A 27,362-nucleotide genomic window follows, 5' to 3' on the forward strand; every position below is an offset into this window, starting at 1 on the left:
TTTACGTGTTTTTCAGCTCTCAAATATTAAAAATTAGCTATCACATCCCCCTTGGCTTCCAACCTCCACTCTTCATTCGTCTCTGTTCTTCTGCAGGCTTAGTGCCATTAATGTTTTCTTGTGATTTTTAATCTCACTCTTTCAATTTTCTACTCTTACACAGAGTCAAATAATTGAAATTTGCTCTAAATATTAAATTACTCTTAGTTTATTCTGCCTTGAATATCCATCCTCTACTATGTTCTACATATCACATTTCACCTAAGATCACAACAGGCTACACTTACCATGAGGAAGATAAAACATTTAAAGTACAAGTCAATCTTTAGGATTTCCATCTTTGCTTCATATCTTCATACACAATGAATTCTTTTTAAAAAATGTTTATCTATTTATTTTGAGAGAGAGAGCAAGAGAGAGAGACAGAGAGAGAGAGAGAGAGAGAGAGAGAGAGAGAGAATCCCAGGCAGGCTCCATAGTGTCAGCGCAGAGCCTGAAGCCTGATGCGGGGCTTGAACCCACCCATGGAACTGTGAGATCATGACCGGAGCTGAAATCAAGTCAGATGTTCAAGTGACTGAGCCATCCAAGTGCCCCATACACAATGTATTGTAAAATGTGAATCTAATAGAATTTATACTTCAAAAACTAGATAGATTGGCAGATTTTATCCCAAATCATTAAATACTAAAGAAATAGCCAGATCTAAGAATCTAGTTGTCATTGCTTTCTTATTTCGACAGTTGTATCACGAGATTTATATCCCTCCAACTTCCTATTTTAGCATGATAAATTACTTTATGTAATCTGGACAATAAAAACATGAGATCATCTAGTAGTAGTTGATATCCAGACTATAATATTCTGCATTTTTACCTCCTCTTACCCTGTTCCTGTTTTTATACACATAAACATTTTTATAGAATCACTTCTAAAAATAATATAGTCTTTGTAAGACAAACTCTCTAAAGCAGAGCATTTAGGAAAGCAGTTAAAATTTCAGATGTGATCAGCAAACGAAAGGAAGTTGTTGTCTTTTAAGTTACACATCTAAGATCAGCTGAAGTTAAAAAAAATGTAGTGCATGCTGATAAGCATGGAACAAATATTCAAACGCCTATTGAGTGCCTAGGGATAGTACTTAAGGAAAACAAGTCCTAAAGAACTCCAGAAGGCTATAGAGGGAGTCCTCTAGTTTCCTGCAGTAAACCAGACATCTCTTCAGGCCTCAATTTTCTCAACTTTAGAGCAGAGGGAAATAATTTCTGCCCTGCTGGGCTGTTGTGAGAAATAAATGAAGCCATATGGTATGTTGAAGGTAATCAATACATTCAGGTCCCTTTTTGCGTCCTCCCCAACCATCACTATAATACTTGACCAGGCCATGGATCACACTGGTGACAGGAGGTATTAACTCTTTTATAAAGTTCCCCAAAATAGCTCATTAAGAAGTCCTAAAATTTCTGTTGGATTATTTCTAGGGGTTGAAGAAATAACTTTGATTGTTTGGAAATGGCTATCTTTTGTAATTCTATAAAAAAGCATTCTAAAGATATAAAATGCTGGTTGAATCTAACAGTAGGCTTAGTTTGACTAGAAATAGCCCATATCAATAGTTCACATTTACACAAGTGCCCTCCTTAATACCCATCACCCATCTAGCCCATCCCCCATCTCCCTCCCTCCTATCTCAATATATCATTTCAATATTTTCTTGTTGATAAAATTCCTCCTTAACTTGACAATACTAGATCACATATTTTACATAGTAAAACTCTTGTTATATTACTATCACATTGTTTTTAAAATCATGGGCTGTACTATTGAAGCTGAAAAACCACATGTATGGTTTAAAAAAATTTTTTGGGTGATGTCCAAAATGATATTATAACGAATCTGGAGTTAACAGAAGGTTACATAAAAATGAATTTCCTTCTGAACATTTCAACATTTTAGAATCATCACTAACGTAGAGAAGTGTTTCACTCCTCAAATGGATTGTTATCCCTTTGATTAAACACACTGCTTTAACCAATTAAAACCTAATATTTTGAAAAAATGTGGTCTAGTTGTTTTAGGGACCAGAGGAACTTAAAAAGTAACAGGTAGAGATACTAGGAATTCAAAGGTATAATAAACTATAGTTAAAGTCAGGCATTGGGGAAAAGTTGAGAGAAAAAGTGATCAATGCATTGATGATATACTATCATTTTATTCAAGAGCATAAAAAAATTCTTGATACAAATTATAACATTATAATTTTAATATTTAGATTGCTTTGTGCATCCTTTCATGATACATATATATAATACTGGCAAATCCAAAAATTAACTTACTAAGATCAAAAAAATGCTGCCAGAAGGCTTCCATCCATTTCTGGAGATCTTCTCTACTGTCCACTGCAAAAATATGAGTTACAGACTGTCCAGCAACAGGGTTGATAACAGAAAAATTATGAATTTTTTTCTTGGCATCCTTATCCATTGCGCGAATTCTGGTTTCCTAAAAATTAAGACAAAATTAATGTTTTACAAGAGAATATTTTTGTAATTAACAAATAAGTATTTTACTGCTCACTACCACATTTAGAGCAGATACATTTATAAATCTTGCTGCTGATCATTTAAAATATGGAACTTTGAGAATTTTCAAAATTCAGACTCAGATCACCGAGTTAAAAAATGCTTTGTAGTAAAAATACTGAACAATGTTTCAAAGCATGCTACATATAGAACTTACATTAAGTTACATGAGATTAAAACATAACCTGTTTTGATCCTTTTAAGTAGGAGTATGCTGTCTTTTATATACATCTTAAAATTTGCAATAAAACAAGTATGGCATGTCATAACTGTAATGTGAACTATATTAACTACATTTCCAACAGTAATAAAATAAAAGAATCAGTAAAGAATGTTTGTTATTCTAATATTCAGGCATTACATACGGTGTTATCACTTAAAGCAGTAAAACCGTAACTTAGTGTTTACTGCAGCAAAGCAGTTAGGTTTTTCCCATTAACATTTATTTCATGTGTAACATTCATTTACAAAGCTCATAGCTAAAGATCCACGAAGTACTATAACCTTCATGATGGTAACAATTATTTTTTTAAATGCTGAATGCAACACTCTACAACAAAGGCAATGGTTTCATTCATGTTGATAGTCTTAAGCTTTTTTTCTGAGTGGTACTAGGTACGACATTATGGTGCTTACTGTGTCTACATGTAGCAAGTCTGTTCCCAAGTGACACAGGCACCACCATGCCACATGACAAGCTAGCAACTACATGTAGTTTCCAAGGAGTTTTGGGGAAACAATGGGGATTTGGCTGCCTGGATAATGAGTGATATTATTCTAGAGCAGTGTTGTCCTGCACAAGTGAGCCACATCTGGGGTGCCTGGGTGGCTCAGTTGGTTAAGCATCTGCCTTTGGCTCAGGTCATGATCTCGTCATGGTTTGTGAGTTCCAGCCCCATGTCGGGCTCTGTGCGGACAGCTCGGAGCCTGGGGCTTGCTTCGGATTCTATGTCTCCCTGTCTCTCTCTGTCCCTCCCCTGCTCACACTCTTTGTCTCTTTCTCTCAAAAGTAAATATTAAAAAAATAAATACATGAGACACATGTGTAATTGAAGATTTTCTAGTATCACATTAGAAGGTAAAATGAAAACTGGTGAAAATAATTATGTAATAATTATTACAATATTTTGAAATAACGTTTTTATGGGCGCCTGGGTGGTTTAGGCAGCTGAGTGTCCAACTCCTGATTTCAGCTCAGGTCATCATGATCTTCCAGTTGGTGGGTTCAAGCCTCAGCACAGAGCTTGCTTGGGATTCTCTCTCCCCCTCTGTCTGCCCCTCCCCCGCTCACACTCTCTGTCTCTCTCTAAATAAATAAACACCTTTTTAAAAACTTAAAAACAATAAAATAAAAGGGGCGCCTGGATGGCTCAGTAGGTTGAGCGTCCAACTTCAGCTCAGGTCACGATCTCGCGGTGAGTTCGAGCCCTGCATCAAGCTCTATGCTGACAGCTCAGAGTGTGCAGCCTGCTTTGAATTCTGTGTCTCCCTCTCTCTCTCTCTCAAAAATAAACATTAAAAAAATTTAAAAAATAAAATGTTCTTCTGCAACCCAATGCATCCAAAATATTATTTTAATGTGTGATTGAAAAACTTTTTTTTGAGATATTTTACACTTTTTCATTCTAAGTCTCCCAAATCCAGTGTCTATTTTATACTTAAAGCACATCTCCATTTGGACCAGTCACATTATAAGTAACAGCCACTGGTAGCGAGTGTCTACTGTCCTGGGTAGAAGAGTTCTAGAGGAATATGTTTAAACCTACTGTAGTGTGTGCAGAAGAAGATTTAGTTGGCAGTTACAAAAGCTGATTAGGAGTGAGAAGAAATTCCTCACTTCTTTCAGTACTGAGTGAAGAGAAATTGCATGTATTCTCACATACCAAAACTAACATATACATATAATGTCTATGGACAGGAGCAAAGACTTACAAAGAAAAGCTATACATTCCCTGAAGCATGGGAAAATACAGACAGGTGAGCACCATATAAACACTAGCTCCCCCTTATCCTCAGTCTGTGTTTTCTGCAATTTCAGTTGCCCCAGTCAACTGTGGTCCACAAGCAGATGATGCTCCCCCTGACACGTCATCAGGTCAGCAGAGCCTAATGCTTCTACGTCATCATAATGCCTATGTCACCCACCTCACTGCATCTCATCACACAGGCATCCTATGGTCTCACATCCATCACAAGAAGGGTGAGTGTGGCATAATAAGATATTCTGAGAGGCAGAGAGGCCACATTCATGTAACTTTCATTACAGTACATTGTTATAACTATTCTATTCTACTATTAGTTATTGTTGTTATCTCTCACTGTGCCTAATTTATAAACCAAATTACCACAGGTATGTATGTATGTATAGGAAAACACAGTATATATAGGGTTAGGTACTGTCCACAGTATCAGGCATCCACTGGGGGTCTTGGAACATATGCCCTGCAGTTAAGAAGGGACTACTGTGGATGACAGAAGTTCTTTCCTGAAGGAAGGAATTCTTATTCAAAAATCACATGAGAAAAAATGTATGCTGCATGAAGTAGCAACCTAACTTTGAAAGTCTGGAGTATCACAAAACATAAGGATTAGTAACCATCTTAGAGACACTGTCATTTTTAAAATGTAGGAGTGTAAGTGTCTTCAGAGGATTGTAATGGACTTATGGTCAACATTGTAATTTAACATAAAGGTCTTTTTACATTCCTATGCCATGGTAATAAACTTTGTGAATTAACTCTTTTGAGCAATTATTTATACAATATAAAAACAAAATGGTACCCTAATTGATATCCTTGCAGGCTGAAAATGCATGTAATCAACCTCTTTAAGTATAACGCTTATTATCACCAGCAGAGAATGACTGAAGCTCCAGAAAGAATCTTTAATATGCTCTCAGTAAGACTTACTGAAGGCTGATTCAGTGGGGGAGGAAGGCAGGAGAACCCTCTATTCTCTCAGTATTAAAAAAAAAAACAATAAAATATGAATTATTCTTGTTGTTGAAATTGTGCTTTTGTCTCCATTCAAATCTATCGGAATACAAATTTCTGACTACCTTTTGTATGTAGGATTAAAATGGATTCAACTTTTAAATATGGAAAGTGTGATTTTTATAGATGAATATGTACATTTTTAATAATACCAAGATATCATTTCAAATGAAAATAGCTATGTAGAAAATCTGATAAACTGGATCATTTATATCTTTCTAAGAGAATATAATGCAATAATATATAAATACTGTACACTATACACTCCATTAGCTCTGAGGACCATAAATACCACTAAATTTTTAAAACATGAGAAGCTTTTAAAAGGTGCAAATGAAACGCAGAATAGATCATTTGAATTAACTTCTATATTTTATCACCCCAAATAATTTAGCTAATGGGAATTTTTTCAACCAAAAACTGGATGTCAAAGAAAAAGTCATTAAATAAAGTTTCTGATAATGTCAGAAAGTCCATGCAAGCTGTTTTTCATTCTGGGCAAAGTATCAATAAGAGTTCTTAAAACTTCAATGAGGAATGGATTAGAAAATACAAGGTGAATTCTACGACTGTTATCATTATGGGCTCACATGACGCTTAGATGAGGGCAGTGTCTCCTCTTAGCAGGGTTTGAAAGCAAGAAACGGGCATTTCTTCTCCCACTATTTCTCCCACCTAAAATACTGCCTGGCACTCACTAAGTGATTGAAAAATATATGAAGAATAAATTAATGAGATAAGAGAAGAACAACTCAGATAATGACAGTTTTAGGTTGACATACGAGGATCGCACATATAGTCCTAATCCAACACTTTATAGATGAGGAAACTTATGTCCCCAAATAAGTTTTCTATCTAAAATCAGAGTTTCCTGCCTTGCTTTTTGCTAATCCCAAACCATTTAGTTGATTAGGGAGGTTTTACAGTCAACTTTTACTGCTCTGCGGATAAATTTGAGACTTCATTGTGAAATTTTAATCCTTGGCTGGATCTCCTTTTATCAGTCAACACATACTGAACTGGAACCTTCCACTGCATGAGATGGCGGGTACCCAGAGAAGGCCAACTGAAGTCAGTAACAGATATAATCTGAGAAGTCAATTTTGTAACAAAATATAATTAACTCTGAAATCAAAGGAAAGTTTATTTTAGGCTGTTCATTATTTTAAATTAAAACTGTACTTCAACCTCTCTATTTCTGTGGTAATGGAAAATTACTAAATTGGGACTAGATTTATGCACTGTTTCTTACCTTACTTTTGACTATACAATCTTTAAAAAGTCTACTCCGTAACCAGATTATGGGTTCTAAATATTATTTCCTACTAAAAGGAATCAGAGCTCTTTATAGACATGGCTAATTCTTAGCTTGGGCCAGAAAAGGACTTGAGAGCCAAACTGAAGAGGCTTCCAGTAGCCAAAGATGGGACTATCTAAATGTCAATAAGAATCCAATGGTAATGGATTAATGCATGAAATGTCTTTAAACCCATAAATTCTTAATGATATTTAAAAATGAACTCATTTGGGGGTAACTGGATAGCTCAGTCAACTAAGCATCCAACTCTTCATTTCGGCTCAGGTCAGGATCTCACGGTTGTGAGATCAAGCCCCGTGTCAGGCTCTGTGCTGAGTGTGGAGCCTGCTTGGGATTCTCTTTCACCCTGTCTGTCTCTCTGTCCCTCCCCCCACTCACTCACTCTCTCAAAATTAAAAAAAAAAAAAATGGACTCACTTGTCACTTCTGAAGGATGCTAAGGAACCACCTCATTGTTTTGGCAACTAGTTAAATCTTAAAGTCTTCATTCTGTCTTTCCTATAAGAATTGTACCTCAACCAAATAGCTGATAATATAGAGGTATCCCAGCTAATAAATGAAGAAAGAATGTTAAAATACCACCAATTTGCAATCCCTAATGAAATAAAGGATGCAATCAATACTCACCTATGGATGTTAACATGATTAGAAGACCCAGGCAATTAAATGTCTCTCAATAAAAGTACACAATATTTCCTAAGATATATTGTTACTAACCAATCAACCAACAAACAAAAATCTGATCCAAAAATAGGAGAAAAAAAGACAACTCAAAGATGCAATCAGCAAAATTCAGAGTATGGAAAACGCTGTAGGATAAATGACTCAATTTCTTCAATAAATTGTGTGTGTGTGTGTGTGTGTGAGAGAGTGTGTGTGTGTGCATGAGACCAAGAGACAACTCCAACAGAGTTACAGATTTAAGAGATCAAATCAATTAAATGCAATATATAACCATTATTTTAAAATCCTGATTCAAAAGCTATTTAAAAAATTACAAGGCTGGAAAATTTGAACACTGAATTTTTGATGATATATTGACTATATATATGACTATAAATTTTCGTTAAGTATGATAATTGTAATAATTATAAGTAAAATCATATAGCCTCCAGGATTTGCTTCAAAATAATTTTATGATGGACAATGTACGAGGATACAGACAGGTTTATTTCTATCATTCTCTTTAAAGATTATATTTAAACGTCCCCTCCCCAAATTAAAAATAAGCTACAAGTACAAAGAACTAAGTGCCTGCTTTCCTACCTATAATGCTGAGATAATATTACTTCACTCACAGCTTCCTCATGAACATGTTGTTAAGAATAAATGAGTTCTTTGAAAGGTGTTTGGTCTAAAGTCTTGTTAATCAGGAATGAAGACAAAATGTTGCTGACGAAAAACAAGCTTTAGACCTCATACACACTCTAGTAACAAAGAAAGCATACTTTCACAATATTTGGCAAGGAATGTTGGAAATACATAAACCATAACCATAAATCAAACCAAGCATTAGGAAGGATTAGTATTAGTGTGATATAATTATTTTCAATTTATGTCAATGAAATCAGATGTAAACTCCTAAAGGAAAAGGCTTAAGTAACTATTTTTGCTGTATTTAATAAACGACAATCTAAATAGTTGATAGGATTGAGATATTAAAGGACTAACATAATCAGAAAAAAAATCCCATGTGCTTCATAATAATTTTGCTTGTTAGGGTCCATGACAAACATAATGGTTAAAGCAATTTCAAGATAATTTAACAAAGATCTATCAGACCAAGTAGTAATATTGATTTGGTTAGTACAAATTTTATTATTCATTATTGAAATGATATACAGTATCTAAATCAAGAAAAAACTTTTGATCTCAAAGACCCACACCACTTTTCCATTCCACTACTCACCCCACTGGCAATGGATAAAACTGGCTAATAAAATGTTTTCTACAATATATAGAAGATTCAATGGCTCTGTTAAGTATCCCTTATTGGGAATGTCTTGCTCAACAACATTAATAGTGAAGTTTTTTGAAGTTGAAGCAATCACTTTGAAGTAAATCATCCTTTCAAATTTGGATTGAAAACAGGAGGGGAATAGCTCAGGCTTTTCTTCCCTTAATGTGACTATTTCCACAGATGGCTCCCTATGAAAATTAATAAACTGACTTAGCTTTACAGGAAATGCCATTTAGAAAAAATTACAGTTAGAGAACAGATCCTGTGATCAAAATAACAGAATTATTGTTTATACACCTTAGCAACTGCAAAATTTATGATTTCACATAATTTTTATAGTAGCATTAAGCAAAATTATTATTTTCTAAATCATGAGATGAGAAGAAAGACAGCAAAGAGAAAAGAACTCTGATTTGTACTTAATATTTAACAGTATTAAGCATAAAAAGATGTTAGAGACCCAGAATTGAAAATATACTAAAAACTGAAACAAAACCATTCTTAAAAGTTTTATTTGGGGGCACCTGGGGGACCCAGTCAGTTAAGCGTCTGACTTCAGCTCAGGTCATGATCACATGTTTATGGGTTTGAGTCCTACGTCGGGCTCTGTGCTGACAGCTCAGAGCCTGGAGCCTGCTTCAGATTCTGTGTCTCCCTCTCTCTCTGGCCCTCCCCCTGCTCATGCTCTGTCTCTCTCTCTCCAAAATAAAAAATAAACATTAAAAACAAAAATTTTTTTAAAAAAAGGTTTATTTGGTGCTTACCTGCTCTACATATCAGAAAATACCAAGTTGGCATTTATCAAAGGTCCTGTTTAGCATGTATCCCATAGAAATTTCCAAAGTCAAACAATTAAAATACCTACCTTATATTTTAAGATCAAGTAATTTAAAGCATTGAATAAATAAAAATCTATGAGTTTACCATTAATCCGGGGGGAACACAATAGACACAACATTCATTTGCTTCTTCTGGAGGGAGTAATGCTGCTCCGATACATACTGCCAATATCAATACAAGACCAAAATACCAACTCCTTACTCTGAAAATTGGTAATTAAAACAGTAAGCTTTTATCCTGCCATTTCAGGAGGGACTGGAATTCATTGTTACTTGATGAGAAAAAGTCCTTCTTTATAAAAGAATGCCAGCTAATACATGTAGAATGAAGGGTATTGTGAGAACAACATATGCAACCTCCAGTGTGATAACCAATTCAGACAAGGGCAATCCGGTCGCTAAAACCATTATGTGAAAGACTACTGGACAACAAAGATATACAAACAGTGCCAAACTATCACCTCACTGATTACTTGCTAATAGTAAAGAGGATGTCTTACCGTTATGCAGGAGAGAGTTAGTGGTCACCACCTTAACCAAGTCATTAAATGTGGCATTGCCAAAATGAGACAACCCAGCATCATGTACCTCTGAACAGAATGCTCTGTAAAGTATTTGTCATTATGCATGAAATATTCTTGTAAATAATGTTTAGAATGAATCTAAGCAAACCTCTAGACCTAATTTACAGTTGAGAAGAATGCACAATCCTTGAATGTTCCTAGATTGAAAGTAAAAGCTAAAAGGACACTTTAGGGAAAATGGGGAAATTTGAATATGGACTGGATATTAGAAGTTATAAGAGAATTATTGTCAGTTTGGCTAGCTGTGACGATGGTATTGTAATTTCATCTACACAACACACTTTTTTTTAGAGGCTCCTATTTTTAAGAGTTGCATGTTGAAGTATTCAGGGATAAAGTATCAATGTTGGAGACTTATGTTCAAATGGTCAGCAAAAAATATAGATAAGAGACTTTACAGACTTATAGCTGTAAGATAAATAAGATCTGAGGGTGACTATAGCTGATAACACTACTGTATGATTAAAATTTACTAAGAGAGTAGAACTTAAATGTTGTCACAAAAAAGCTTAAAAAAACCTATAATCCAATACTGATTGTAGTAATGATTACACAACTGTATATTATCAAAAATTATCAAATTGTACATTTATAATTGGTGAATTTTATTTTATGTCAACTATACCATCATAAAGCAAATTAAAACTAAATACAAAGAGTTTATGGGGCGCCTGGGTGGTTCAGTCAGTTAAGTGTCTGATTTTGGCTCAGGTCATGTTCTCATGGTTCGTGGCTCAAGCCTGCATTGGGCTCTGTGTTGACAGCTCAGAGCCTGGAGCCTGCCTCCGATTCAGTGTCTCCCTCTCTCTCTGGCCCTCCTCTCTCTCTCTCTCTCTCTCTCTCTCTCTCTCTCTCTCTCAAAAGTGGATAAACATTAAAAAAAATTTTTTTTAAATACTTTTGTTTTGGGGCACCTGGGTGGCTCAGTCAATTAGGCCTCTGACTTGGGCTTAGGTCAGCATCTCGCAGTTTGTGAGTTTGAGCCCCACGTAGGGCTCTGTGCTGACAGCTCAGAGCCTGGATGCTGCTTCCATTCTGTGTCTCCCTCTCTCTCTGCCCCTCGCTTGCTCACACACACTCTCTCTTTCTCTCTCTCTCTCTCTCTCTCAAAAATAAATAAACATTAAAAAAAATTTTAAAAAACATTTAAACTCCCCCCCAAAAGAAAAAAAGAGATAAAGCAAAGATGACAACAATGGTAACTGTTAAAGCTAGGTGGTATGAAAGTGTCACTATAGTATTGTTACAACTTTTCTATAAATTTGAATAATTTTCTAAGTTGAGAAAAAAACAAGTAAAAATTACTTTAATAGGAGATGTAATTACATAACGGCCAGGTTTACAGAAGTAACAAATACATTTCTTGACTGAGATAGTCATATTTAAACAAGAAGACCAGGGCATTTACTGTTAAAAGTGAAGTTTTCAGGTAAATGGAAGGGTTCAAAAGAAGCCTGAGGTAGAAGTAGGAACTGCAAAGAGAAAAGCTGCTACAGAGAAAGGGCAGGAATCAGTCCTGGAGAAAATTAAGACAGCAATGTCACAAAGCTAGAGAATGGAGGACTGTGTTATCAGTTTAATCTTTGAGATCAGCAACTAAATTATATTAATCTTCTCGACCTAACCCTTACCTCATGGTTTAATCTTAAAATTCTCTTTTGTACTTTAGACAAAAGTCATGTGCAATGACAATTTATGTCATCGGTCGTCAGGGTCAAATACAGCCCATACTGCCCCAAGTCTAAGGCTGAGGTTATACAAATTACTAGATTAATCATTTTCCTGTGAATTTGTAATGGTCAATTGTGGAACCACCACTGGGATTTCTAAGTACGGTGATTTTAGTCATCTTAATAATGGAGCTGATTGACTACAGAATCCTATCAGTCACCAGGCCACCAGCTTTTATTACTACACGAAAAAATGTGTCAATTGAAAAAAGATTAATTCAGCCAGACCATGTAAACACTGTTAACTGCTTTTTTGGAATTACACCCTTGTCATCAGACAAGAAAATACACTGGTTACAGTAACAAAGGGGTTCCATTATAACTGCCTCTTAAATTTAAATGGTAAAGATTCAATACGTGTCTAAGCCATTGCCTATAGGTAGGTAGTAACTGTGGCCTCAGACTCAAAACGTCACTTCAGAGCTGTTTTTACTCTCATAACTTATTCAGAGTGGGTACAGAGATGGGAAAAAGTCTAATTTTGCCTTCCAAATCTAGTCTAGCAGTATGTCTGTAAGGAAACAGAAAAACAGTGAGCCATATAATTTTACTTACTAGCTAGACAAGTTCTATCTGATCTGTGAGTCTGTTTCTTCACTTGTAAAACAGAAATAACATACCTATAAAACAGGGCTGACTTACCTGCTCTGTCTACCATAAAGGACTGATAAGGTAAAATGAATACCTTGAAGACTGTTTTCAAATAAAATAAATGAATTTAAAATATCATCTGTCTAGATTACATTTTAATTTGTTGTCTGACTATCCATATTCCATTGCACAACATGTAAGAAAAAAATCGGTAGAATTCCATTTTTCACTACCTAGCTACCTAGTGAAAACCAGGTTAGATAAAATCATCTATGCAGAACTCTTGCCAAAAATATTTACTCGAATCTAGTGAAACAATTAGTCAAAAACAGATTTAGGGACTAGCCTGGATTTTTACAAAATGTCAATACAGTAAAAGACAAAAAAAGAAAAAAGAGGCAATGAGTGATGGGTCCAATTTAGGTAAAAAGGAAACAATCAAAAGACCTGGTGACCAGCTGCAGTTTGTGATCCTTGATGGGGGTCTTAATCAAACAATAAAGAAAAATTAGAACATTTTAGGGACAATTTGCTCTCTATATATTAGATAATATTTTATCAACAGTAAATTTCATGACTGTGGTAAATAATATGGTCATGAAGGAAATGTCCTTGTTTTTAGCTGAAACATACTGAAATATTCCAGGGAAGAAATGTTATGCTGTGGGCTACTTACTTTCAAATGGTTCTGAAAAAATTCTCAAACTATGTGAAGAGAAAGCAAATATGGCAACATATTAACAACAGCCAAAGACTCTAGGTGAAAAGTATATAGGTGTTTGTTATTCTATTCTTTCAACTTTTCTGCACATCTGCAATTTTCAAAAGACCAGGCAAAAGTGGACACTGCATAAACAAGACAAGACAAAACATTGGCAAGTAATGAAAAAATATATCAATTTTCCAATAAAAAATATACTTTTCACAAACCAACCTAATTATCTAAACTAAAATAAATTCACCATGTTTTAATATTGGGGTATATTATTTAAGAGCAACACTAATCTTTCTAAAACACAACACAGATCAATTAAGTGGACCTTAATGTAAAAGGTCTCACTGAAGAAGTTCCTTTAAGAAAAAGCAGTATAATTTCTAAAAGCAGGATAGAAATGGACTAAATGTCATTATTGGAAATGATCACAGAAATTAACTCAAGTCTTTATAGATTAGTAAAACAGTATCCACATGTTTTTCAAGACATACAACTTTATGTTTTTTCAAAAGATAATTTCAAGTCAAGCAGAACATGTACAGTTAACAGATGTGATGGCTCATATTTTACCAGATACTTCAATTCAACCACTCCAAAAGCAAAAACAAGCAAAGTAAAACAACTAGAAACAAGTCAGTATAGTCTATGGACAGAAAACATGATACTCTGCTCTAGAAATGCCAAGAAGTGCCCTAGAGTAGGAATGCCAAAAGGGGAGGAACCCTCTAATAAACACTAGATTTAGGTAACAGATGAAGATAAATTTAAGATCATGCGATAAGAGTGTGTGTGTGTGTGTGTGTGTGTGTGTGTGTGTGTGTGTGAGAGAGAGAGAGAGGGCGGGGGGAGGGGGAGAGAGAGAATCAGGCTTTCCTTTTCTGACAGAAGGTTGGACAACTGCCCATCAATCCCCTAAGAAATCAGGAAGTACACCCGGGAATATCTTTTTATGGGTTCATTTGAATACTAACTTTCTAGAAAAAGCATCACTGTAACATGAGCTATCAGTTTATGTTTATATTATCTCTTAAATAAATTCATGAAAAATTTAAATATCCTGTTAATGTGGAGTTACATTCTCTGCTTTAAAATCTATTTACTGGTATAGATTTCCAATTACTATGTTTTCTTAGGAAATACACAGTATTTCCTTTACTGGATAAGCACTGTAATAGAAGAAAAAGAGAAAATTAATTTATCTTTGTGAACTAACCTATTTTCAGCAGTCCTTCCCTTTTCTTCATAAGGTGGCAATAATGTGAATTGCACGGAAAAGAACAAACTATAAAATGTTATGTCTTTATTTTTAAAACAGCGTTTTATTTACCTTGTTAATGGACACTACCAAAGTTGGCTCCACTTTGGCTTCAATTTCTTCTGGTGTATAAAAACAATAGAGTTTACCCCCTCTTAAAACACAGTACAACCTTCTCCAACTAATCAGGCTTTCTACCATTTGCTGAAAAAAAATTCAAGAAGCCATCAACCTTAATCATTATTTATCATCTTAACATTAAATTCAACAAAATACTTAAATTACCAAAGTTATGTTAGTTTAAAAAAAATTTTTTTAATGTGATAGAGTTACCCATTAATTTAATGTACAATAAGTCAATAGTCCAAAATGAAAGAGTAAGTTAATATCACAGAAGAAAGGTTTGGAATTCTCAAAAGCATTAAGCAAATGGAGGTAATGATTACCACATAACTTTTACACATATAGGATCATAAATCAATGCAGTTTTAGAAAAGCTAGTCTATTAAAAATTAGTGCTTCAAATTCCACAGCAATCCATCTAATAACTCAAAAAAATTATAAAAATAACTCAATACTCAAAATATAATTTTCCCTTACTGTTCTCAGAATACTGGAAAATGTTGACTACCCTGTAAGAATGCAAATTTTCTTTCCTCTTAATGGAATCTTTTTTAAAAAGGTATTGATTCACTGAAGCCCGTAATTAATTATTTACTGCATGTAAATAACTGCGGTTATAAATAAATCAGGAGTAGGTGCCACAGAAGCAACTTTGGAAGCCCAGAGGCCTTAAGTGTGCCAAAAGCTGTCTGCCAGGAAGGCCTTCTCTGAAAGGTAGGGAACAGCCCTAATCTGCTTCCACGAGGGGTCCCTGCTGCTGATTGTCCTGCTACAGCCATTATGAAGCAGAGGGACCTGGAAGTGGCTCCTTAGCCATCAGGCCTGCATGAGACCCCTCCCCTTCCCACCTTCTCACCCCCATTCTAGGCCTAACATTGGGAAAATGGCCATTTAAAGGAACACTTTAAAAATAATACTTTTCATTATCAGAAGACCAAACTGCAAGTATATTAAGATCTAGACTGTAGCTATAACTGTAGGATATTCAAAGTCCTCCAACCTGCTGATGTAGAAATCCTGCAAATGCATCCTTAGCCACGCACGCTGGCTGGGCAACTAGGCGGCAGCACATGTTGCCGTATAAGGGAAGCCAAAATGAAGACTCCTCTAGTTAAACAAGATAGAAAAAAAAGCAAGTTACAAACATGTGTATTTAAGGTCATTATACATTTTCTTTTTTTTTTCTATTTTGCAATTTTTTTTGCTGTGTATAAGAACATATGTAAAGGCTCATCATACTCAAACAGCAATGCCATTGTTAACGAAAAAATCAAATATGAGAAAATAGGACAGGATGATGTTAAACTGATAATGCTTCTACCCAAAACAGACGTGGAGCTTTTAGTCTCTTGATCTCTGGTTTGATCTTAAAGTATTTAACCAATGAAGGTAGTTCAGGGCATATAAGTAAACTCATTTAAAATAAAAAACATTCTAATAAAATGATTTTTATATGTCAAATTCTACTTCGTGTTCTGATTTTCATTGTAATATCTAACAAAGCGATCTGAACATAACATTTCAGAGGACAATTTCAAGATAATGCTTGTATAAGCCTCTTGGCCCTTCTTCTTTCCCTTCCCTTACTGCACAATTCAGTTGTAAGTCACTAGGTAGAGCCCACCCCCACAGGCACCTATGCCAGGTGCTGGAGCCAGGAAGGATGGGGATGGTGAGTAGGAGAGCTGTCAAGCTGTCAAGCACCAGGTGTCAGAGCCTGAATGGGCTGAGGAAGATGGACCACATGGGACACAGCCCATGGGGGATTTCTCCTCAGGGGGTGGCCTGGTGTGGGGAGTCAAGGCCCAAGCAGAGTGATGTCTACATGGTGTGGCTGCCCAATGTGAGGTGTCAGAATCCAAAGAGTAAGGAGAGTGTGCACATTTGGCAGGTGACTCAGCCATGGCAGTCGGAGTCTGAGAGCAGCAAGGTCACATTCAGTGACCCAGAAAAGTGTGTCAGAGCCCAGTGAGGGGGGCATCTGAGAACAGAGGCAGTGGGCGTGGGGTGTCAGAGCACAGGCCAGCTGAGGAGGGTGTCCACTTGAGGTAAGGGAGAGGGCAGCCAGGCAGGGGAACTTTAAGCCTGGGGTGGCCAGGCTTGTGTGAGCCTCAGCAAGGTAAGGAGAGTCTACATGGGGCAAGGGGCAGCCTAGAATGAGGAGTCAGAGCTCCAACAAGGAGAAGAGAGTATCTATTCAAGGGAGATAAAAGAATGGTTGCTTTCAGGAAGGCTGATCAAAGAAGAAAATGCATTAAAGGTACAAAAGACGGGTTTCTTTCTGTCAGAAAAAGGAGTTACAAATGTGTAGAATGAACTCTGTGCTGTTAGATTAGAACTGGATGCACTGGTATGGACTCATGATTTCCAACATACAGAGGTTAGGAAATACAGGACAAAACACATAAGCATGTGTGCAGCTGTGTCCACTGAGAGCGCCCGTGGAAAGCCACACTCTAACAGTACCACTCTAATAAATCTAGAGCCCAGCTCATGTCTTCTAAATATTATTTCCATTACAAAGAACCAGCATTCCTTGGAGAAATGACCGATTCCATGACTGGGGCAAGGAAAGTACAGGATGAACCTGAAATACCTTGTTATGCCATAAAGCAAGGAAGTACTCATGATGAGAACACTGTCAAAAAGACAACAGAACCCTTCTTGAATGTGTTCCCATTGGCCAGATTGGAGACAACTTGAACCTTAAAACAAGCAATGATATTAACAGATTATGATGCACTGAATAAAACAGGAAAACATGAGTCCATATTGATATAAACAAATGAATAAATTGAAAGACCAGTAAGACATACACTTACATAGTTTCAAGCCACCGCCCTCTTCCACACAAAATACATATTAAAAGTTCTTTCAAAGGGGAAACAAAAGAGTAACTTTACAGTAGAGAAGCTGGGCGGACACCACACTAATCAAGTGATCAAAGTAAAAATTATCAGTATTGAGATGAATCAAAATTACATGCCACTTGACAGAACTCAATAAGAACTCAGGATCATTTCTGTGATATTCCTGCCAAAGATGCATATCCTAAGTCTTATCCCAAGAAAACATCAGACAACCCTGAATTTAGGGACCTTATGCAAAGTAACTGACTATGATGTTTAAAAATATCAAGGTTATTGGGCTGCCTGGGGGCTCAGTTGGCTAAGCATCTGACTCTTGATTTCGGCTCAAGTCCTGATGTTGTGGTTCATGGGTTCAAGCCCCATGTCAGGCTCTGCACTGACAGCATGGAGCCTGCTTGGGATTCTCTCTCTCTCTTTCTCTGCCCCTCCTCTGCTCTTTTTATCTCTCTCAAAATAAATAAATAAACATTACATAAATTTTTTTTTAAATGTCAATGTTATGAATGCCAAGAAAAGACAGAAGAAATGGTCCAGTTTGAAAGAAACTAAAAGAAGCATGATAATTAAATGCAATGAATGATTCTGCACTGGATCCTTCTGTCATAAAAGACATTATTGGGACAAGGAGCAATACTTTATTTAATACAGTTTGATGATTAAATGGTACTAATGTATTAATATTCATTTACTGACTTGGAATAGTGGTAGTGATGTAACCAATGTCCTATTAGTAGGAAATATATAATAACATATTTGGAGGCAGTGGAGAATGACGTAAACTTGCTCTCATAAATTCTTTTGGGAAAAAGATCTTGACATTTAACTTGTAACTTTTCTGTAAGTTTGCAATTGTTTAAAATGGACCACACAATGTCCACAATGGACATTGCCCACAATGGACCACACAAAACTGATTTTCAAAGTTTTCAATGCATCCCTGTTGGTAGTGCCTCTACAATTGCTAGCCATTGGTTGTTACGATTTTTGACCCCAAAGTCAATAATCTGGAAACTCTGGAAAATAACTCTGGAAAATAAAACATTTTTTGGTAAAAGTACAATTATATATAGATGCCATGCCAAGGTTTGGTACATCAGTTACATGAAAAAGATGTGCCTAAATAAAGTACACAAAGGAAAACAAAAAAGTTTTTAACAACCTGCCTGCTCATTATTAAGAATAGAGCACAACAAATTGTCTGGGACTATTCAAATCTTTTTTACTAATATCTTGGTAAAGCTGCTACCTTTCAGAAATAAAGGGTTTGACCTCGGAAAAATAAATGCATAAATAGAACACAGGCAATGATTCCAAAACACAGGCATAAATAAATAGATATAGGAGAAACTCCTTTTCTAAAATAGGCAGGAAATGAAATAAAAATTCGATAAAAGCAGGCATCTGAGTAAAACATCTGAAATCAACTTTGAGATTTATGAATTTAAACTTTGAAAGCAAATTTCTTTATGTAGCAATCCTAGATTTATGGATGGCTTATGTTCTAAATATCTGTAGGCTAGTTATTTTTAAGTGAGGATACACTTTGTTAAAAAAAATAGAACCATAAATGATGATTAGCTTTTCATACAAGTTCATAAAGTTTGTTCAATCACTAATGTATCCTGGAAACTACCACTCGTAACAAATGTGCTTCTCCAGTAAAAGAAGTTTAGATTTCATAGCATGCAGAGAAAAATAATTTCCTCCTGATCATGGTCCTTGGAAAGCAATATTGGATGTAGAATTCCTTTTTCTGCAGACCCCTTGCCATATACTCTGCAATCACCTATCCCTTCTGACCAGGGTCTCTTCACAGCTGAGGACCACCGTGGATGAAGTGCAGAGTCACAGCTTCTTCTCTCTACTTCTGACAGGAAACATGGCATCCATCTAGTCACTTAACCCAGCTGAGGACCAAGTCTTCATGTTTAAAAATACTACCCATCTTCAGAAGGAGGGCTGTTGTGAAAATCAAATAATGTGGAAATGGCATCTATCATTGTGTCTGTCACATAGCAGCTTCCTGTTATTTCATATCTAGGACAGTCTCACTCCCCAGACCACGCCCTTTCCATTTTCAGTGCTGCCTCCATCCCTGCACAAATTATCTAATCCAAATGCTTAATTCTTCTTTTCTAACCAAGGGCGACATTAGGACAAAATGAAATGAAACAGGAAGTGAAAAAGCAATTTAACTTTTCACTACTTAAAGATTTTATCTAATTCATTTATATTTTCAAATGGAGAACAAAATGGTGTTTAAAAATGACAGCAACAACAAAAACAAAACACAGGCAAGGGAAAGAATCCAGATAACATCTTAGTTCCCTGTGAGTCAATCTTCACAATGTGGTTTCATTGTTTCATAAAAAGAATAAAAATTTCTTGATGATGAAGATACCATTTTAGCTTTTCCTTTCAATTATCAAGAATAATAAAACTGAGTTATAAATTTTAGAAAATATAGTTATTTCCTCTTGATTTTACAGACACTAACATAACTTTATTCAGGAAAACCCAATGTATTAACATAGATTTATATTAATGAATAAATTTGAGGGTGGCTTTTTTTCAGTATAAAATTCTGTTTCCTTTAAATTAGAATATTTCTTCTTTTTCCAAATAGGATTGATTTACAAGATTTTAATTCATACACATTCTAGGAATATACCTCCTACGAAGAGTTAGGCATATGGGTTATTGTTTCTTTAACTTTCTTCTGTGGAGTCCACAAACTCCAGTGCCCACAGTTTTGGGTGTTACTGGTTTAAGCACAGTCTCAGACTTCTCACAGTGTGTGAGTCTGTATTGCATTTCTCTAAAAAAGAGCCATACCACACAGTGCCCATGCTGATCTACCCATGAGTATTTTATTGAACAAGAGTCTAGTAATAAGACAACTGAGGAATCACTGCTAAAATTAATGCTTCCTTTATGAATTGTATTCTTTTCCTCAACTTTTCGGATGATTTGGTTGAAAGAATGGGGCCTTTCATCATCAATTCCATTATTCACACATGGATAGTATTTTGAGTCTTTAGGTGCTTTAATAGTCATCATCCCTGACCAGAAAGCATAGCAGAGAGAGTACAGCCTGTCCTGGATTATTTAAAGTCTGGCTCACCCACTTCCTAGCTACATGACCTAGCATGTTATGTTCTCTAGGCTGCAATTTACCCATCTGTAAAATGTAAATGACAATAAAATGAAGAACTTGTGAAGGTCACAGAACTAGCCAGTGCTAGAACTAGAATATGAGTCCAAGGCTGACTGGTGCCACAGTCCACACCATTAATCACTTCATGGTAATGCTTCTTTATAGACACATCCCACAGACACTAGGAATGAAAATTGCTTAAAAGTGTTTGTTTGTTTCTTTGGTTGTTTGTTTACTTATTTATTTATTTACATTTTATTGTGGTAAAAACACCTAACAGAAGATTTATCCTCTTAAGAGATTTTTTTAAGTTTATTTATTTATTTATTTAGAGAGAGCGTGTGTGCCCAAGAGCGGGGGGGGGGGGGGGGGAGGGGGAGGGGGGGGACGGGCAGAGGGAGAGGCAGAGAGAATCCCAAGCAGGCTCTGCACTGTCAGCACAGAGTCCAACGTGGCACTCAAACTCACAAACTGTGAGATCATGACCTGAGCCGAAATCAAGAGTCAGACACTCAACCAACTAAGCCAGGTACCCCGCCTCTTAATAGATTTTTAAATGCACAATACAGTATTGTTAACAATAGGCTCTACATCATACAGTGGGTCTCTAGAACCTATTCATCTTGCATAGCTGAAATTTTATACCTGTTAATTAGCAACTCCTTCTTTCCCCTGGTAACTGCCATTCTACTCTTGTGCTTCTTTGAATTTGCCTATTGTAGATACCTCATGTGAGTGGAACCACACAGTGTCTGTCCTTCTGCAACTGGCTATTCCAGTTAGTGTGATGTTGTCAAGGGGCATTCATGCTGTCACATATTGCAGAATTTCCTTCTTCTTTAAGGCTGAATAATATTTCATAGAACAGTGTCTGATACACAATAGACACTCAACATATGATGGCAATATTGATAATCAGAGAACTGACACAAATGAAATGACAATAAACTTCATCTGCTAGACTTTGTGATAAAATTGATAATGCTAATAATATTGCGGACTTCAAATCTTGGGTAAGAAGGGTAGAGTGTGCAGACCAATCTTCCCACTGACAACTATTGAAAATGCTGTATCAAATATATTTAAAATTTCTTCCAAGAGCGACAAAAAGGTAACAAGACCATAAGAAATTACCAGTACAAATTTGATGAGAACCAGTGAGTTAAGTGAGCACAGATGCTGTGTTTGTCCTGAGAGCATTTGCCAATCCCAGCAAGGCTGAGGTTATGATTTAATGATCCTGCAAGATGAGGAAGCAGAACAGAAATCAAAGTCTAGGGCCTGAACTATGTAACTAGGTTAATGGGAGATCCTCCCCATGCTAGGCTGACATCCCAGAGGAACCACCAACAGGGTAGGCAGTGAACCAGAAATAAACCAGCCTTGCTGCCTAGGACTCTCAGTGCCTAGAGATGGGGATACAAGGAGTCCAGAAAAACTCAGACATGATCTTTGAATAAAGTGGGCCCCTAATGATAGTCCCTCCAGGTGCCTGCATCAATTTATTCCTGTACATAAACTTTCGATTTTAATGGCAACTATATGAAGATAACCCAATATGCAAGGAATTGAGACATCATGACCTGTAGGAAAAAACAACAGAAATATACCCAGAAAGACGTTATACATCTGAATTATTAGTCACAGGCTATAAAACAGCAATGCATGCTCTTTCACCAAAAACCTAAGAAACAACATTGACAATGCATGCAGGAAACACATCATAAAGGGTAACACACAGAGAAGATAAAGTGAGGACAACTGACACGGGTTTAACAGGCATGCTGGGGGAAAAGAAAGAGAATGGAGGAGCAGAAGCTCTCTGAATGGAAAATTGAGATTTTGTCCAGAACTAATGAAAGACACCAATCAATAATTTAAAGAAGTTAGAGTTCCAAAAGCATCATAAATAAAATTAAATTATGTACTTTATCATAATGAAACTTCAGAAAACCAAAGCTAAAGGGAAAAGAAAGCTACTGTCACAGAAGTGACACACTGACATGATTTTCAGTAGCTGGTAAAAAAAGCCAGAAGATAGAATTATATCTGTAATATTCAAAAATAAAAAAATGGGAACTACCAAAATTCTGTATCCTATAAAAATATCTTTCAAGAATGAAGCAAAAAACAGTTATCTTCAAACACAAGAACAAAGGTGTATGATATCCGTGGAACATACTAAAAGAAATTCTTAAGGATCATACTTCAAGCATAAGGAAAATGATCCCAGATGTAAGGTATTAGATACAAGTGGTGCACAGAAACTTTAGGTAAACTTAAATAAATATAAAATGTATAAAACATCTTGTGAAATTAAAAATCAAATAGAATTATAATATATAATAATAGCACACAGGTCAGAGAAATGGAGTTTCTGTTCTAAAGTCCTTGCATTGCCTAAAAAAAGGTAAAACTATCTCTTTTTTTTAAGTTTTTTTATTTATTTTGAGAGATAGAGACAGAGACAGAGACAGAGATGTAGGGCTTGATCCTGTGAACTGTGAGATCATGACCTGAGCCAAAATCAACAGTTGGACACATAATCGACTGAGCCACCCAGGCACCCTGTAAAACTATCTTTTAATTTTAGACTTTAACATATATGATTAATGGCATTTCCAGAAGTAATTTCTAAAAGATGAGAAAAAGAATTACAACTTAAGTTGGAACAAGGAAAAACTGAAATGATGAAACTATCAATCCTTAAAAAGGCAAGAAACAACAGAAAAACGATCATGAAATATATAAGACCAGCAGCAAACACAGGATATGATGGCAGATTTAAACATAAATATTTAATATCATATAATATGGGTTATAAACTATTTGGTATCAAATGCAAAATGACTGTTCCATTAAAAAACACAAAGATTGTCAAACTGGATAAAAATTAAAATCCAGTATATAATCCTGCTTGAAGAGGCATATCTACAATATAAAAATAAGAACAGTTTGAGGCTAAAAGAGTAGAAGAAAGTGCACAATTTAAAAATTGTGTGTATCAAACAGTAAAGGCTCAAATATTATAAAACAAAAATAGACATGGCTATGAGAACTAGAAAAATCCACAATCACAGCATATTTTATCAGACCTCTCATAGTAATACATAGACTACAACAGTTATTTCTAACAAATAATTAGAATATATAGAACAGACTACTGAATAAAAAAAACTGACAAACCTACTGCAAGAATGATAATAAAAAGACAGAGGACATACAAAAAGCCACTATCAGTTGGAAAGGAGAAACATCACCACAGGTACTGGAGAAATTCAATAAAGCTATTGTGAAGAAGTTAATGCTTATGAACCCGAAATTTTAGAATACACACATATGTATAAAAATATAACTTACTGGGGCATCTGGGTGGCTCAGCTGATTAAGTGTCCAACTTCGGCTCAGGTCATGATCTCACGCTCGTGGGTTCGAGCCGTACAACGGGGTCTGTGCTCACAGCTCGGAGCCTGGAGCCTGCTTCTGCTTCTGCATCTCCCTCTCTCTCTCTGCCCCTCCCCCACTCGTGCTCTGTCTGTCTCTGTCTCTCTCTCTCTCAAAAATAAATATTAAAAAAATTTAAAAATAAAACTTACACTAAAAAATAAAGTTCTTAAAATGTAAATGTACAATGTAACAAATAACTATGAGATGAATTTATGCATAACTACTCCCATGTCCAGAAAGAACATTGCCAACATTATTTCTTAATTATTCTAGATGTAAATGTGGCCCAATTTTTATGGTATTCACTTCCTTGCATTTATTTTTGGTTTTACCACCTATGTGTGCTTCTCTAAATAATACAATTTAGTTTTTTTCTGGTTTGAACTTTATATGGATAAAAATCACATTATGTTTTCTTAGTGACTTGGTTTTTGTTCATTCAGTATGTATATATCTTATTGCTTAAAGTATTTCATTGTATGATTATATCAGTATGTAAGTTATTTAGTTATTTTTAATAGTTGTAGGGTTCTTTAGGTTTATGGTTTCTTGGATCAGTTTTAGTAAATTATATATATATTTTTTAATTTTTTTTTAATGTTTATTTATTTTTGAGAGAGACAGAGACAGAATGCGACTGGGTTAAGGGCAGAGAGAGAGGGAGACACAGAAGCAGAGGCAGGCTCCAGGCTCTGAGCTGTCAGCACAGAGCCCGATACAGGGCTCGAACTCACGAACTGCGAGATCATGACCTGAGCCGAAGTTGGACACTAAACCGACTGAGCCACCCAGCCACCCCTAACGTAAGTTTTAGCACAAAACTTAAAAAATATTGTTGTAAAAACATCTATCTCATCAGTACAGAGCCACGCATCCTTACAACAATAAGTACAAGTAGGGTAGTACGTAATTTTATTCTGCTTCAGAAAATGGACAAGAATAAGTGGCCAAGTTATATTTCCAAACTACTTTACCATCACCACTCTGTATGATTCCTCATAGGTAAAATAATCTGGGAGAATGGAGAATGCTTATGCTAAATTTTATGAACCTTCCTAATTGCTTAAGTCCCTTTTTCACCTTGCTGTATTATTATTATTATTTTTTGGCGGGGGACACACTACAACTACCAATATTATCCAGAGATAAAACAGTTAAGATTAATTTGGTCCTACCTTCCCCAATCCTCTGTTTCTACCAACATAAGGGTTGGCTTCCTCAAATTCAACTTTAAAAATAAGATAGGTGGGTGGGAGGGAGAGGATGGTGGGTGATGAGTATTGAGGAAGGCACCTTTTGGGATGATCACTGGGTGTTGTATGGAAACCAATTTGACAATAAATTTCATATTAAAAAAATAAGATAAAATAAAAAAATAAAAATAAAAATAAGATAGGTCTTTGATTGCCAACTAGAAGGGTGTTGAAGTAATCAATTTCAAGTCCAAGACAAGGATTAGGAATACACAAAACCCTTCCTGTTCTCACTGAGCTAGTAGCCTCACAAACAAATCTCTGGCAAATGGCATGAGGGAAACATAACATTTTTTTCTCTTTTGGGGGAGGAGATGGACATATTAGAAAGAACCTACAGAATCATGCATGCCTACATTATTTAAGCCAACATCTGCTTCAGAGGGGCATACTAAAATTAGAAATTACTACTGCCACAATGTTATCTATTGACATAACATACATAGTAAGTAAAATATAGACTGTACTCACCATTTCCATTAATGGACAGATTATGGGTCTTGAAGCTATCCTCAACACTTTCCAAGGTCAGAGTAGTATGAGCTAGCAAATTATATTTTGTACCCCTAAGAATAGAGAGAAATAAGACATACCTTAAGTATTTTAGTATATTTTCTACTACATAAAATAGTTAGATGTTCAACAACAGAAAATAAACAACCTGACTAAAAACCAGGCAAAGATCTTGAATAGACATTTCTCCAAAGAAGATATACAAATGGCCTATAAAAACATGAAAATATGCTCAAGATCATGAATTATTAGGAAAATGCAAATTAAAACCCACAATGAGATTCCACTTCACATCCATTAGGATATGTTCTATTAAAAATAACAAAACAAAACAGAAAATAGTTAAGTGTTGGGTAGAATGTAGACAAACTGGAACCTTTGTATATTCCTAATGAGAAAGTAAAAATGCTGTAGCCACTATGGAAAATGGTACAGTGTTTCCTCAAAAAATTAGAAATAGAATTACCATATGATTCAGGAATTACACTTCTGGGTATATACCCAAAAGAACTTAAAAGTAGGGACTCAAACGGATATATGTACACCTGTATAAATAGCAGCATTACTCACAATAGCCAAATAGTAGAAGAAGGCCAACTGTCCATTCAAAGGATGAAAGAATAAACAAAATGTGATACATACATTCAATGCAATATTATTCAGCCTTAAAAGGGGAAGGAAATTCTGACACATTCTACAACATGGATTAACCTTAAAGACATTATGCTAAGGGAAATAAGCCAATCACAAAAGGACAAATACTGCTTGATTCCACATGTAAAGCCCATAGAACAGGCCAATTCATAGAAACAAAAAGTAGAGGTGGAGGTTGACAGTGGCTGGATGGAGGGGGGATCAGGGTGTGATTGTTTATTGGGTATAGAATTTCAGTTTGGAAAGATAAAAAGTTCTGGAGATGGATGGTGGGATGGTTGTACAACATTGTGAACACACTTAATGCCATCGAACTACACACTTGAAAATGGTTAAAATGGTAAATTTTATGCTATATATATTTAACCACGATAAAAAATGTAAAATATATTTAGATGTTATAGATGATAGAGTATAAACATAAATGAATTATCAACTTGGCATGTTTATCTCTTTACGCTATTTTATCTTATGAAAACCTTCAAGTTATTTGGTTTAACTCACTAATGTTTCTCTGGAAGATCTCCATTCATTCAAAAATATTAACTGAATACCTAATATGCGCCAAGTCCTATGCAAGGTGATGGGACACTAATGACAAACAGGACTCAGTATTACATTCTGATGCAAGGGGGAGGGGAAAAAAAGAATAAGCAGAGGGATAAATAAGACAATGGCATTTGTAAGTTACAATGCAACTTTTTCTATGAAACGAAGGGGTAAGAAAACTGAGGGGTCTTTTAAGAAGGAGAAGCAGGAAAGGACTCTCTAAGGGGTA

General features: G+C 35.6%; 1 protein-coding gene across 7 annotated transcripts in view; it reads right to left on the reverse strand.

Moving 5' to 3' along the window:
* RTKN2 (rhotekin 2) overlaps positions 1-27,362 on the reverse strand; it is an 80,101-nt gene that overhangs the window by 13,817 nt on the left and 38,922 nt on the right. For all 7 annotated transcript variants that reach the window (XR_007145493.1, XR_007145492.1, XM_047826315.1 and 4 more), the window contains 4 exons: positions 25,889-25,983; positions 15,691-15,797; positions 14,640-14,771; positions 2,337-2,502 (listed from right to left, as the gene is read on the reverse strand). Coding sequence is in view for 5 of the 7 variants with exons in the window: in XM_047826315.1 (XP_047682271.1) it covers positions 2,337-2,502; positions 14,640-14,771; positions 15,691-15,797; positions 25,889-25,983 (500 nt within the window). In the remaining 2 variants the exon portion in view is untranslated. The remainder of the gene's footprint in view (positions 1-2,336; positions 2,503-14,639; positions 14,772-15,690; positions 15,798-25,888; positions 25,984-27,362) is intronic.

This window comes from Prionailurus viverrinus, chromosome D2 (genome assembly GCF_022837055.1).
Source record: "Prionailurus viverrinus isolate Anna chromosome D2, UM_Priviv_1.0, whole genome shotgun sequence".
NCBI classification, from domain to species: domain Eukaryota; kingdom Metazoa; phylum Chordata; class Mammalia; order Carnivora; family Felidae; genus Prionailurus; species Prionailurus viverrinus.